This window comes from Dicentrarchus labrax, unplaced genomic scaffold (assembly GCF_905237075.1).
Source record: "Dicentrarchus labrax unplaced genomic scaffold, dlabrax2021, whole genome shotgun sequence".
Taxonomy (NCBI): domain Eukaryota; kingdom Metazoa; phylum Chordata; class Actinopteri; family Moronidae; genus Dicentrarchus; species Dicentrarchus labrax.
Window position 1 is genome coordinate 6216556 of NW_026136702.1, and position 13154 is coordinate 6229709.

Here is a 13154-nt window from a genome sequence, read left to right on the forward strand (position 1 = left end):
TGATGGTGCTGTTTACTGCTCACACTCCCATCAGGACAGTTTCATTCAATTCACACACACTGGATGATGGCAGCCCACTACCCACTATAGCTGATGCTGAGAAAGCTAAAGAAGGTAGAGAAGGAGAAAGCTAAAGAGTTCAACATTGTGAGTGACCAGGTGCACAGAGCTGCAGAAACAGCAGGAAGCTGCAGCAGTGAAAACTGCACTTTCACCCTCTGGTCATCTGTCCTGGAGAAATTCCACTTTCTCAGGAACATTGTCTTCAGATGAACATATTTCTATGAGCAGATATTCTCACTGATGACTAACATCACTAACACCTGTTGTGCAGGTCTGATTTCAGGTACCATATCCGTGTTTCAGTGTTACAGGTAGAGGACCATTAGAATATTTTATACTGGTGGGGATGTTTTCATCTTTAATTTGATAAAATCCAGAATATTTCCATAACATGAACATTTAAAAATCAATATTTTAAGAAATAAAAGACGGCTTCGTTAAAATACTGTGAAATTTGAAATCTCCATCATCCAAAATCTCATTTTCCTTTTAATTAAAGTTCTAGTGTCACATCAACATGATGGGATTTCATTTTTCATCATTTGAAAAGCCAACACCATTATATTACCAACCAGAGCTGTGCATCAAACTGGAATCAATCTCAAAATGCACATGCATGAAATTATGGAAGCATTTATGGCAAAACAAGATTGTCAGCCAATGTCATGTGTGTCACAAAGGACACGGCTTCAGTTTTCCCTGCGTTTGCTGTATTCTAATTTATTTTTTGACAAGCCTGATTAGATAAAGTGACGAGTGGTGGGCGATGGTTGTCAGGAGGAGACAGGGTCTTTCTTCTGGCTGCCTTTTGGTGGCTATCAGGGCTTCTGATCTGGCTGAGAGCATGGCTGCCACACTGAGAGGGTCAATAGCCCTCACACTGCAACAAAACCTGTTTTTGTTCTGTGACTGACATTGATTCACCACACATATAGCTGCTGTTAAATGTATAAATGTCTTAATGGGAAAAAAGCTTTCCCCCTCTAGGAATGATAGAAAGAAAAATATACAAAGAGCAAGCTGAAAAGAAAATGCATTATATATGAGGTAAACTGGGAGATGGTAATCAATGTGACAATGGTAGAAGAGGTAATAATAAAAGATACACAAGTGTGTCTAGCTGACACTGATTCAGATGTAGCCTAAGAGCTTTTTTCTACTGACACACATGCCAGGGATGGTGGAAGTCATAGATTCATGGAATTACAAGTATGTTTTTAAAACCTAAATGTGTTAGTGTTTAAATGTATATTTTAATTAAAATATATGTTAAAATGATAAATACAATGTCATGTGGTAGCTACTATCACATGCTTCAATAGAATATTCGAATGTACCAAGTTGTACTGTAGGATATTTCCATCTCTATTATGCACATTGCAGTTATTGGTGGTCACTTGACAAGCTGAGATTTTTTTTTTTTCATCAAAGACTTCCGCTTTCTTTGCACAAAGATTTTCTCTTCTCTGTTATTATGTATGGATACATTCTCTCTTTTCATTTATCTCTCCCAACTTGTCACATGAAAGGCTGTTATCTCTTCCTCTTCGACAGTTTCTACTGTCTAATGTCTGAATGATCCAGTGGTCTCATGCAAGGGGTTACAGTACTGTATGACTTTGACATCCTTTGTACAATCGGATACTTCCGATTGTAATGTTTCTTTCAATATACTGCATCTTATATTCACTCCTCTCCCTCTCCTCCTGGTTTTCTTTTCATGTCTGTCCCTCTGGTTCTTTTTTCTATCTTGTGTGAAAGAAGTAGACATACTGTACTTTGTCACTGGGTGAGCTCATGCTTCAAAACACACAATCCTGTTAGGAATTGGCACTGTTATGTCCATTTGATGCCAGTCAAAATATCACAGTCTGTTCACTGATATAATGAGCATCGGGCATAATGCATCCCATAATGAGGCTTGTTTATACAATACGTCTACCTGGTGTAGTATGTACTGGAACAATGGCACATTGGTTAAGCACCCAAATCAGTTTACCTTGTTTTACAGTTCGGAATGTATGTGTGCGTGTGTGTGTGTGTGTGTGTGTGTGTGTGTGTGTGTGTGTGTGTGTGTGTGTTTGTGTGTGTTTGTGTGTGTGGGCATGGTTGTTCTTGTTTGAACCTCAGCAGCAAGATGCGGATGCTATCGTGTCAAAGTGATGGGCTTTACTAATATGAGCCAACAGTCTGATCAGGATTCAGCAGGTGTTCTGCGTAGAGGAGACTGACGTCTGCTTGGGACCATCCATCAGAGCTAAATGGCAGATGGTCCTCTCTGTGGCCAGGCAGGAAGTGCACTAACACAATCGCTGGAGAAACACAGGGAGCACTCTACCTGCTGATAATCCACTTACGCACAGACAAAGCTGCTTTAATCTGCCCGCTCCTTCCCTGCACACCCCCGCGCCACACGACAAGGCCAGACTCCATGCTGGAGAATCACCATTGATCCACATGTACACAGGCTGAGCACTGACAGGCTATGTTGTAATGAATCCCTAATCACTCTCATATGTGACAGGTGGATCACAGACAATTAATGCTTAAAAATAATCAAAAAATTTACTTATTTTTCAGCAAATTGTATGAAACAATGTATGAACCTTTTTGAAGTGATGGAAGAACCGATGCCAGAGTAAAGAGATGTTAAAAAGACTACAAAGGAAGGAATCAGGTATGATACATATTGTGAACTAACCCCTGATTTAAGTGTTCATTTTCTGTATAGAAGCACTAGAGACAAATATTAAAGAGCAGTTAAGAATTACATTTACAAGGTTCCGCCTGTCACCACAAAGGTTGCATATTAGCAACAAGCAACAAGGTTGCTACTTGAATAGCTTGTGCTCAAGTGGCACTGCCACACAAAATGGAAAACATTTAGTCTTACATGCTCAGAGTCATATTTGCAAAGCATAACTGAGCATAACTCAGTTCATTATTTATAGCCACAGACTGTTTTACTGTTGCTGTGTTGTGTGTGTAGTTAGATTGTCTACCTGTCTGTAAATGCTGGAGGATGTACATGTAGGTAAGTCATTTTATTATGAATCAACATAACTGTATTGTATATGAAATATTGTTTGGATTTGTCATGTTACTCTCTTTTAATATTTTGGAAAGAGATTTTTTTAGATTGTTCTGATGGCACTTTTTCCATGACTGATTAATTTATGTCAACTGTCAAATATTTATTTTAAGGACCAGTGTGTAGGATTTAGTGGCATCTAGCAATGAAGTTGTAGGAAATCGCCTTCCAAGTTTGTAGGAAAAACTATGGGGGTTATGAAACTCGCAAAAACGTGAAAGGCCCTGTCTACAGCCAGTGTTTGTTTTGTCCATTCTGGGCTACTGTAGAATGAACTAGAACCAGAACCAGCTTCCTCAGTAGATAAAAATGTCTCATTCCAAGATAACAAAAACACTACCTATGAATATTAAATCCCATTGCTGCCCATAGATCCTCCTAAATGTTGCACACTGGACCGTTAAATGTCTAGGCTGAAATATTTATGTTGGTGTTAAAAGTTCTTTCTGAGAGAAACTCAGGACTTGGAGATTACTGAGTGCACAGGCATACTTAATACAAGCAACCAGAAGCACTGTGTAAGAATTCAAACATCTTTTACACACTTTAATTATCATAGTATATTATCTCTATCTTCTTTTGATGATAAGAAATTGTTAATCCTGAAATGGGAAATGTCTGTATCCATTCACTACAAGTTATACAATGCATTATTTACACTGTAAAGGAACAGCTCACTGTACTGTAATGTAAGTACAAATAACAACATGACCTACAATATTTGTTGAGAAACCGAAATGAGGAAAGCCTGCAGCTTCATAGACATGATTCAAATCATCCTTGAAGTATGAAGCATGTAAAAATTAACTATGCATATAACTTATACATAAACGTATTATTTAAGTTTTTCCTTTAATGAGTACAGATTCACATTTAGGTCCAGGATGCTCATTAGAAAAGCCGGACATGGAGCTGTACTCAGAGGTGCATCAGGCCAGGACCTTGAAGTCCCACACGGAGTCATTAGATAAGAAGATGAAGTTTGATTGAGATCTTTTGCCAGGTTGTTCCTGTGATTGGGCTTCATTAAACAACACAGACGTACTGAGGCTGAGCAGGAGGATGTTGTGTTTATCATTCTGGCATCAGAAAGGTCGGCTTTGCTGAAACTCTGCCCAGATCAAAACGGATTTATAGCTGGTTTCACTGTTTCTGTATCCTGGGGTGCAGGACTGTTCTTGCTTATGAACTCTTCTGTTTAACAGTTTGAATAACGAGTTGCCCTCTTTTTTTCAAGGCGTGAGTGCAGGCGCTCTACAGGGAGGAGGTGTCAGAGCAGAATAAGAGGGAGAGAAGGAATGAACAATTAGTGTGGAGTGGTGGAATAGTTCCACGACGAGGCAGAGGCGAAAGGGGGAGGGAGTCATGAAAGAGGCCAGGTGCAATATCGCATCCTTCCTGTCAGAGGGCTTAAAAGGAGAGCAGAGGAAGAGCGTTTAGCTCCGAGGGACGCATGTGGAATGCTGACCACAGGTTGGAAGAATCGACTATTCAGAGTGCGTCTCTTCCATGTGCCCTATCGGGTTGGGGAGGTATCTGCCAAGTAAAAACTGTTGCCAGCGTCTTCTGAGGTGCTTGGAATACCGACAACGAAAACCAGGTCTGGAGGATGAGAGCTGACCTTGATCACGACGACTGTGATACTCTGCTGAGACTGCATGCGAGTCAAAAGAAGACACTATGAATTTGCCACAGTTTTCCTTTAGTACTTGATATTACAAGAAGGTTTTTAAGGAGCAAGGGATACATATACAATAAACAATAAAATCGTCTTTGAGGAAATTAGTTGAATTTACTGATTCATATCATACAGCTTTCTTCTATGCTGATCTCTCTGTAGCAGTTGTTTCTGTGTGACCACTGCTCCTTTATTTGTACTATATTTCATAAAAATCAATAGAAATTACATTTCTAGTATGTCAGCAGATATGCTATAAATGTGTTTTCCTGCCACTCAATTGATAAGGAACTGCAAGTGCTGCAACTACAGTACGTCTCTGCTCCAGTTTCCTGCCAAGCTTGACATCCAGTTCAGTCTTCCATTGCCAAACCTATTTTTATACTTTGTGTTATTCTATAAATTATATACGGATTATGAATTTGTGTAAAATATTCAAGGAAAAATAAAAGTATTGCCTCATGGAAAGATATTTGAAAAGTGGCAATGCAGGAAGATGAAAGGGGAGGGTATAAGGTAACAGAACACAATAGACATTGCTAAAAGGCCACATCTGGTGAGTCAGATTGGGTCTTTTTGATCAGATATGACTTCCAATTGAATCTCAATGAGGACAGTTGTTTGCTCTATTATCCATATTTTTTCCTTTGTTCATAAATTGTAAAAGAGTCATGTTCCTCATTAAATTCTTTGACTGCCTTATGTTTGGTATTAGAGGGTTAGCCCTAACCCTCTACGTATGTGGTTGCATATGTGTATGTGAGCCGTGCTAAGGGTGGATAAATTAAAACACAAGTGCCGACAACGCCACCTAGGTTTAACTGAGGCCTAGGACCTCTTAGGATCACCAAATTAAAGTTAGGGTAAACAGGTTCTTTTATGTCGGGGGAGAGCAGTAAACAGTGTTATTTTTAAAACAATGAGTACAGCCAGTGGAACACAGTTGAACACAATTTATTTTAAAATAAGTAAAAACAACTAAAAGCTCTACCTTCAAATAAACTAAACAAAGAACACAAACAACTAAAACCCAGCTAAAATAATGTGGCACGGATGGAGTGGGAGGTCAACAACGGCAGTCGCGGGTCTCTGGTGGCGACCACCTGCTCTTCACCTGGCTCCGCTCTTCGGCAGCCTGTCGAGGGAAACTCAGGGCCAGTCAATGTCCTTTAACAAGGCACAACTTTATATATTACACACTACACAAACACCGGTCTGAAACGGGACTTACGCGGGAGGGAGAAGTTTTACCTTCTCCCAATTATAGCCGCTAACGGTCGGTGTTTGCTCCGGTGTCTCTTCAGACCTCTTCCAGTGCGATGATCTGCTCTGTCTCTCTGTCTGCTTCCTGCTGTCCGGCCCGTTGTGACCTCCGTGTCCTCCCTCGTCCCCTCTGTGTCCTCCCTCGTCCCCCCGGGTATCTTCCAGTGTCCTTTTTATCCAAGAACAGTCACTCCCCTCTCTGGGTGCCAGGTGTAAGTCCTTATGCTTGATTAAGGTATGTCTCCGGTGGGGAAGTAAAACCAACGTAACACAAACACACTTCAAAATAAAAGCATGCAATAATAAATAAGACAAAAACACAGCAAATTCAAAGTAAAAGCATGCTTAAATAAAATCAAACTTCCCCCGTGACATCTCCCCACACTTTAAAGTTAGCAGTCCCTGCAACATGTTATGAGTCTCTATAACGGACTGGAGTTTGTCCAAAGTTTACCCTGGTGGAGCATCGTAGGGCACCCTCAGGTTCCACATTCACAGGCGGTATGGCTACCGGTGCTGGAAGGAACCCGTAGATCATGGGCTGAATGGGTCCCTGCATCTGGACAACCGGCTCAGTGGTTGGTAGCGGGACTTCGGTTGGGGGTACTGTACACACCTTAAGTGAGTTCCTATGGATATTTTGTATTCTGCCACCCTTCTCTGGCTGAATCTTGTACACAACCCCTGTATCCCCCACCTGCTCCAACACCACCCATGGCTCTGGGTCCCACCAAGTACACAACTTTCCTGCCCCTCGTCTGTTCCTATCTCGCACCCACACCCTTTCCCCCGGTAAAAGTGGTAACGCTTTGGCCCTCTTGTCATAGTGCTGCTTGTTCTGGGTGGCTGCACTCTCTATTCTTTGTTTAGCCAGGCTATAAGCTAAGGACAGTTTCTGCTGGTGGTCTTGTACCCACCCACCTACATCGTGCCTCATCTGTTGGGGACCTACACCTAATCCTACATCAACAGGAAGTCGCAGGTGTCGCCCAAACATGAGGAAGGAAGGGGTATACCCAGTCGCACTGTGTGTGGTGTTATTATAGGCGTGTGTCAGTTCGGGCAGATAGTCGGGCCAGTGAAATTGCTTAGACGTCTCTAAAGAGCGGAGCATATTTAACAAGGTCTGATTAAAACGCTCTGCACTGCCATTTCCTGCGGGATGGTAGGGAGTTGTGCGGCTTTTAGTTATACCATAGGTATCACAAAATTGTTTCATAAGTGCAGATTCGAAATTAGGTCCCTGGTCAGAATGGAAACGGGCGGGGCAACCAAATGGTTGGATCACATGGGTCCACAGGGCCTTTACTGTAGTCTGAGCTGTTTGATCTCGAGTGGGAATAGCCCAAGAAAAACGGGTAAACAGATCAGTAGCAAGAAGAATGTTCTGGTAGGTGTCTGTGGGCCGACCTAAGGACAAAAAGTCCAACCCCACCACTTCTAAGGGGTAGGATACTGTGAATGGATTTAGGGGGGCCTTAGGCTCCACCCTGTCTCGCTGCAGGTTACAGGCAACACAACCCTGCTGCAACTGACGTACCTCCCTCTCCATATCAGGCCAATAGAACCGCTGACGGATCCGGTTTAGGGTTCTCTCCACACCAGCATGGGCAGCGGCTTCATGGATCCTCTTCCAAACTTCTTGGCTCCTAGATTCTGGACACACAATCTGGAAACACACTTCGTGTGTGTGCGGGTCAATCATTTTACGACACAGTATTTTGCTTTTAACCTGAAGTTTTCGCTTTTGTTGCAACAGTCTCTGGGCTCTAAGGGACAATGTCAGGCGCTCTGGTCTCGTCGGTATCATTTGGGTTTCCACATACCTCTTAATGATTTGAAGGTCCGCATCACCAGCTTGTGCCTCCTCCCACTCTCTGCCTGTCCACTCCTCTTCACCTCCCTCAGGGGTCAGTTCAATGGCTGCCGTGACTGGAACGGTTTCCAGCTCAAGGTTTTCACATGAGGCATCTGCAGTCAGTGGGTTAATTGGGAACCGAGACAGGGCATCTGCATTTACATTACTTTTACCTGAGCGGTACTTGATGTCATAATCGAAGGAGGCAAGCTGTGCGACCCAGCGCTGTTCCACGGCACCCAGGCGAGCTGTCTGTAAGTGGGCCACAGGGTTATTGTCAGTGTACACCGTGAATCGGGCTCCAGTCAGATAGTCTTTAAATTTCTCGGTTACTGCCCACTTAAGAGCCAGGAGCTCTAGTTTGAAAGAGCTATAATTTGCATCATTCCGCTCTGTTGGGTGTAGGCTGCGACTGGCATAGGCTATCACTCGTTCTCGCCCTTGTTGGACCTGGGCCAAGACTGCTCCCAAACCATGATTACTGGCATCTGTGTAAACGAGGAATGGCAGGGAGTAATCAGCATATGCCAAAACAGGTGTTTGTGTTAAAGCTGCTTTCAGGTGATCAAAGGATGTCTGGCACTCTGAGGACCACTGTACCTTTCGGATTTGCGACTTTTTATCAGCAGGGATGCCTGTCAGCAGTTGGTTGAGGGGGCGTGCAATCTTTGCAAAGCCAGAAACGAAGCGTCTGTAATAGCCAGCTAAGCCAAGGAAGGCTCGTACCTGTCTTACAGTGGTGGGGATGGGCCAGTCTTTTACGGCTGAGATTTTGTCTGGATCAGGACTCACCCCTTTTGGTCCACCACATGGCCCAGGAATTTCACTTCCTTCTGCAGGAGTTTGCACTTATCCAGGCGCAGTTTCAAGCCATGCCGCCACAGTTTGTTAAACACCTCATCTAGCTGCTGTAGATGGGAGGAAAAGTCAGGTGAATAAATGATAATGTCATCCAAATAAACCAGTAAGGATTCTGACAATTGGCCATTTAAACATTGTTGCATCAGACGTTGGAAGGTAGCTGGCGCATTGCACAGGCCGAAGGGCATACGCTCAAATTCATACAGCCCCAGCGGTGTGGTGAAGGCGGTCTTCTCCTGGTCTTGGGTGTCCATCTCAACTTGCCAATAGCCACTGGCTAAGTCAAGAGTAGAAAACCATTCTGCTCTGGTCAGACTGGTCAAGGTTTCTTCAATCCTGGGCAGGGGAAATGCATCTTTATGAGTTATTGCATTTAACTTCCTGTAATCCACACAGAATCTCCAACTGCCATCTTTTTTCTCACCAGTACTATGGGTGCCGCCCATGGGCTACAGCTCTCTTTAATGACACCTTGCTCCAGCATACCTGAGAGTAGGGATTTCATCTCTTTATACATGGCAGGGGGAAGAGGTCGATGTCGTTCTCGGATAGGTGGTGCATCACCAGTATGGATGCGATGTTGTACCAGGTCTGTACGTCCGAAGTCCTCATTGTGCTGTGCAAACACCTTCTGCCATTTCAGCAGCAGGGCGCGCAGCTCCTCCTGTTGCTGCTCAGACAGATCAGGCCTGTTGGAGAGTTCACTCACCCCTATCGGCAGCTTCTGGTCCTCCTCGTCAACTGCAGCATTTACCAGTGTCACTCCAACAACACAATCACCTTCAAGGGACAGGTTAAGGTCGCAGGCTCCATGTACATCCGCTTCATCCACCCGGGACAGTTTGCCAAGCTTCTGGTACCGATCTAGCATCAAACAGTAGGGGTGTGGGTTAAAAACTCTCACAGGGACTCTGCCATTTCTTATCACTGCTAGGGTCCTGGCCACCCTCACACTGCAAGTCTCAGGCAGCGCTTCAATTAGGGCACAGTAATCTTTTCCCCCAGGCTCATCCGAGCCCGACCCCACACCAGTACTTCACTCTTTGGGGGAATTTTGATGACCCGTCGGCTGGCTGGCCGCACGTACCCCAACATCCCGTCCTCTGTCATGGTAGCCTCAATGTGTCTGCATGTAGCAAATGCATCCCTCCAAACCCGCTGTCTCTGTAACGTCTGTGGGGGGGGAACAGACCCTCTGGGACATTTAAAAAAAACAGTCCAACAAGCAGTAACAACATTCATTCCAATGATGAGTGGGTGTGTACAGTGTTCATCCTTCACAATCACAATTCCTCTTCCAGGTATCTTAGCACCCTCTAGCTCCAGATCTAATACGGCATAGCTCGTATAAGGGATCTCCAGGCCATTTGCGGCCTGTAACTTAAAAACTATGGGAGCCTTTCCAAGCTTAGCTTGGGTAAAATGTTGCTCAAAGAGGCTTTGCTGCATTAAGGTGACCTGGGACCCCGTGTCTAATAGCCCCGACAGTGTAACTCCTTCAATGTTTACGTCTATAGTTGGACACCTTCCAATAAATGCTTCAGTGGGCCCGTTTTCTTCTGTTGTACTTTCAACCCCTGCCCCTCGGACCTCAGCAGCAGGGAAAGCTAGTTTAAAGCCTGCCGAGCAGTAGTTGGCCTCCTACAAAATCTAGCTATGTGGCCGGCTTGTCTGCATTGGCGGCAAATGGGCCTACCTTGCTCATCCCAGGTGTTCGTCTGGGAAACTGATCGTTGTCGCTCCCTATAGGGCTGTATTAGGGGCTGTGGTGCAATAACAGCTGGTTGAAGGAGCGGTTTAATCTCTCGCAACAGTTCCTGGGTCAGTCCGGTCATCTGAGATTTCACGTCTTCCATGATCTCTCTTTTCAGGGTCTCTCTCCAGCTGGTGTCCTGTGATGGAGGAGGCACATTTGGTTTATACACAGAAGCACAGATTACCTCCGGTTGGGGGGTTCCCATGTTCTGTATCAAGCAGCAGCGCCTCCTGTCTGAGTGCAGAAAAAGTTTCATCAGGGTTACGGCGGGCATAGACCTTCAGGGCCTGAGCCAGGGAACTTTCACGCAGCCCCAACAGCAGCTGGTCTCGCAGGACTGTGTCAGGGGGAGTTCCATCAGGGTCATGTTGCCGCAACCTGCAATACAGCTCTCTTAGTCTTAGAATGAATGAGGACTGTCTCGTCTGGTCTTTGGACACAACTAAAAAACTGAGACCTTAACACTGGGGCGGGGGTTCTGTCTCCATATAGAGAGTCCAAATACAGAAAGATTTTGCGTACTCTATCCCTTTCGTCATCCTCTAAAACACTGACCTGCCGTTTGGCTTCCCCAGCTAACGCACCCAACACAATGTCAATTTTTCTGGCCTCTGCTAGCTCTTTGCGCTCCAAGTAAGCCCTGTATTTGCTCCTTCCAGTCATGATATTTCAGGTCACAATTTGGTCCTTTAAACTTTGGCAGCCAAGGGGCACCAGGATATACAGGCATCATCATATTCACTGTTTTAAAATACACCACACTGCTCTCTGTACCCGATCCTGCCGACAACGCCAAAATGTGAGCCGTGCTAAGGGTGGATAAATTAAAACACAAGTGCCGACAACGCCACCTAGGTTTAACTGAGGCCTAGGACCTCTTAGGATCACCAAATTAAAGTTAGGGTAAACAGGTTCTTTTATGTCGGGGGAGAGCAGTAAACAGTGTTATTTTTAAAACAATGAGTACAGCCAGTGGAACACAGTTGAACACAATTTATTTTAAAATAAGTAAAAACAACTAAAAGCTCTACCTTCAAATAAACTAAACAAAGAACACAAACAACTAAAACCCAGCTAAAATAATGTGGCACGGATGGAGTGGGAGGTCAACAACGGCAGTCGCGGGTCTCTGGTGGCGACCACCTGCTCTTCACCTGGCTCCGCTCTTCGGCAGCCTGTCGAGGGAAACTCAGGGCCAGTCAATGTCCTTTAACAAGGCACAACTTTATATATTACACACTACACAAACACCGGTCTGAAACGGGACTTACGCGGGAGGGAGAAGTTTTACCTTCTCCCAATTATAGCCGCTAACGGTCGGTGTTTGCTCCGGTGTCTCTTCAGACCTCTTCCAGTGCGATGATCTGCTCTGTCTCTCTGTCTGCTTCCTGCTGTCCGGCCCGTTGTGACCTCCGTGTCCTCCCTCGTGCCCTCTGTGTCCTCCCTCGTCCCCCGGGTATCTTCCAGTGTCCTTTTTATCCAAGAACAGTCACTCCCCTCTCTGGGTGCCAGGTGTAAGTCCTTATGCTTGATTAAGGTATGTCTCCGGTGGGGAAGTAAAACCAACGTAACACAAACACACTTCAAAATAAAAGCATGCAATAATAAATAAGACAAAAACACAGCAAATTCAAAGTAAAAGCATGCTTAAATAAAATCAAGCTTCCCCCCGTGACATGTACATCAAACATGTCATGCAGATTCAAAAAGCACTTTGACTATTGAGCAGCAAACCTGAGCAAAACATTTTTCATGACATGCCATAAAAAACTGTACTCCACTGGCAGACATGGTAAATCTTTCTCCTATCCAAATGGCCATGAGTCCAAGTAAAGGCTAAAACTTAATGGTCTTTTAATTTCTGATTGCCTGTCTCTTTGATTGGCCTTAAGTGCTACCCAATCTCCTTACAGCGGTGATTGCTATGGGAACTTGTCAGACTGTTTAATTGGCTGTATTAGTAGACCTTTTCTTGAAAGGGCTTCCTGTTTTTCCCAAGGGCAGCAGGTGTCGAAAGAACAACACTGCAGCTTGATGCTAGGAGGACCACTCCAAATTACACTCATTAAGGCAATTCACATATAAGGACACTTATACAATTATGTGCTATTAAAGTTTTGAGTTTGAGACTGGTTTAAAAAGACCAAGACAAACTCTCTGCCTCTGTATAGTTTTTAATTGTACTCTCAAGCTGGGAAAAGATTTAACTTGTCCCTTGAACGACAAAGGAGCATTTTTGCTTTTTAATCATCAATGTGTTTTAAAATGTCGGCGGTATCTTTTGTTTCTGTTCAGAGAGAGACCACAGGATGTCCTTGCTTGGTCCTTTTTGTGAAGCAGAGCAAAGTCCCTGCTGAGAATTCTTGGTGTTTGTCCATCATTGATTAGGAGGTCTGTTAACAGCATGCACTAACATCTCAATCCTCTGGTGAGATGAGTGCCAGGTTCAATAACCACCCTCTGCTCTCATAGCCAGTGTCTTTTTGCTTGTCACAAGTATGCAAAGCATTGTCTTTCAGTCTTCATTGACATTTTTTCCACCCCAAAGTCAATATCAACCACTCATTCATTCAGTCACAAGTAC

General features: G+C 44.3%; 1 protein-coding gene across 6 annotated transcripts; it reads right to left on the reverse strand.

Annotated features, from left to right (window-relative positions):
• Positions 1-9017: 9017 nt before the first annotated feature.
• LOC127378594 (uncharacterized) lies at positions 9018-11188 on the reverse strand. Of its 6 annotated transcripts, none has more exons than XR_007888104.1 (4): positions 10511-11188; positions 9902-9987; positions 9239-9678; positions 9018-9150 (listed from the first exon to the last, which is right to left on the reverse strand). XR_007888104.1 is itself a non-coding variant. In XM_051427579.1 (4 exons), the coding sequence occupies exons 2-4, from the start codon at positions 10261-10263 to the stop codon at positions 9145-9147; spliced, it is 855 nt and encodes a 284-aa protein (XP_051283539.1). In that variant the 5' UTR covers positions 10264-10706; positions 10849-11188; the 3' UTR covers positions 9018-9144. The 6 variants fall into 6 exon arrangements, 4 of the variants coding, with proteins under 4 accessions (XP_051283539.1, XP_051283561.1, XP_051283550.1 ...); XM_051427579.1 differs by having other exon boundaries at positions 9855-10706; positions 10849-11188; XM_051427601.1 differs by having other exon boundaries at positions 9855-9987.
• Between the last annotated feature and the right edge of the window lie 1966 nt (positions 11189-13154).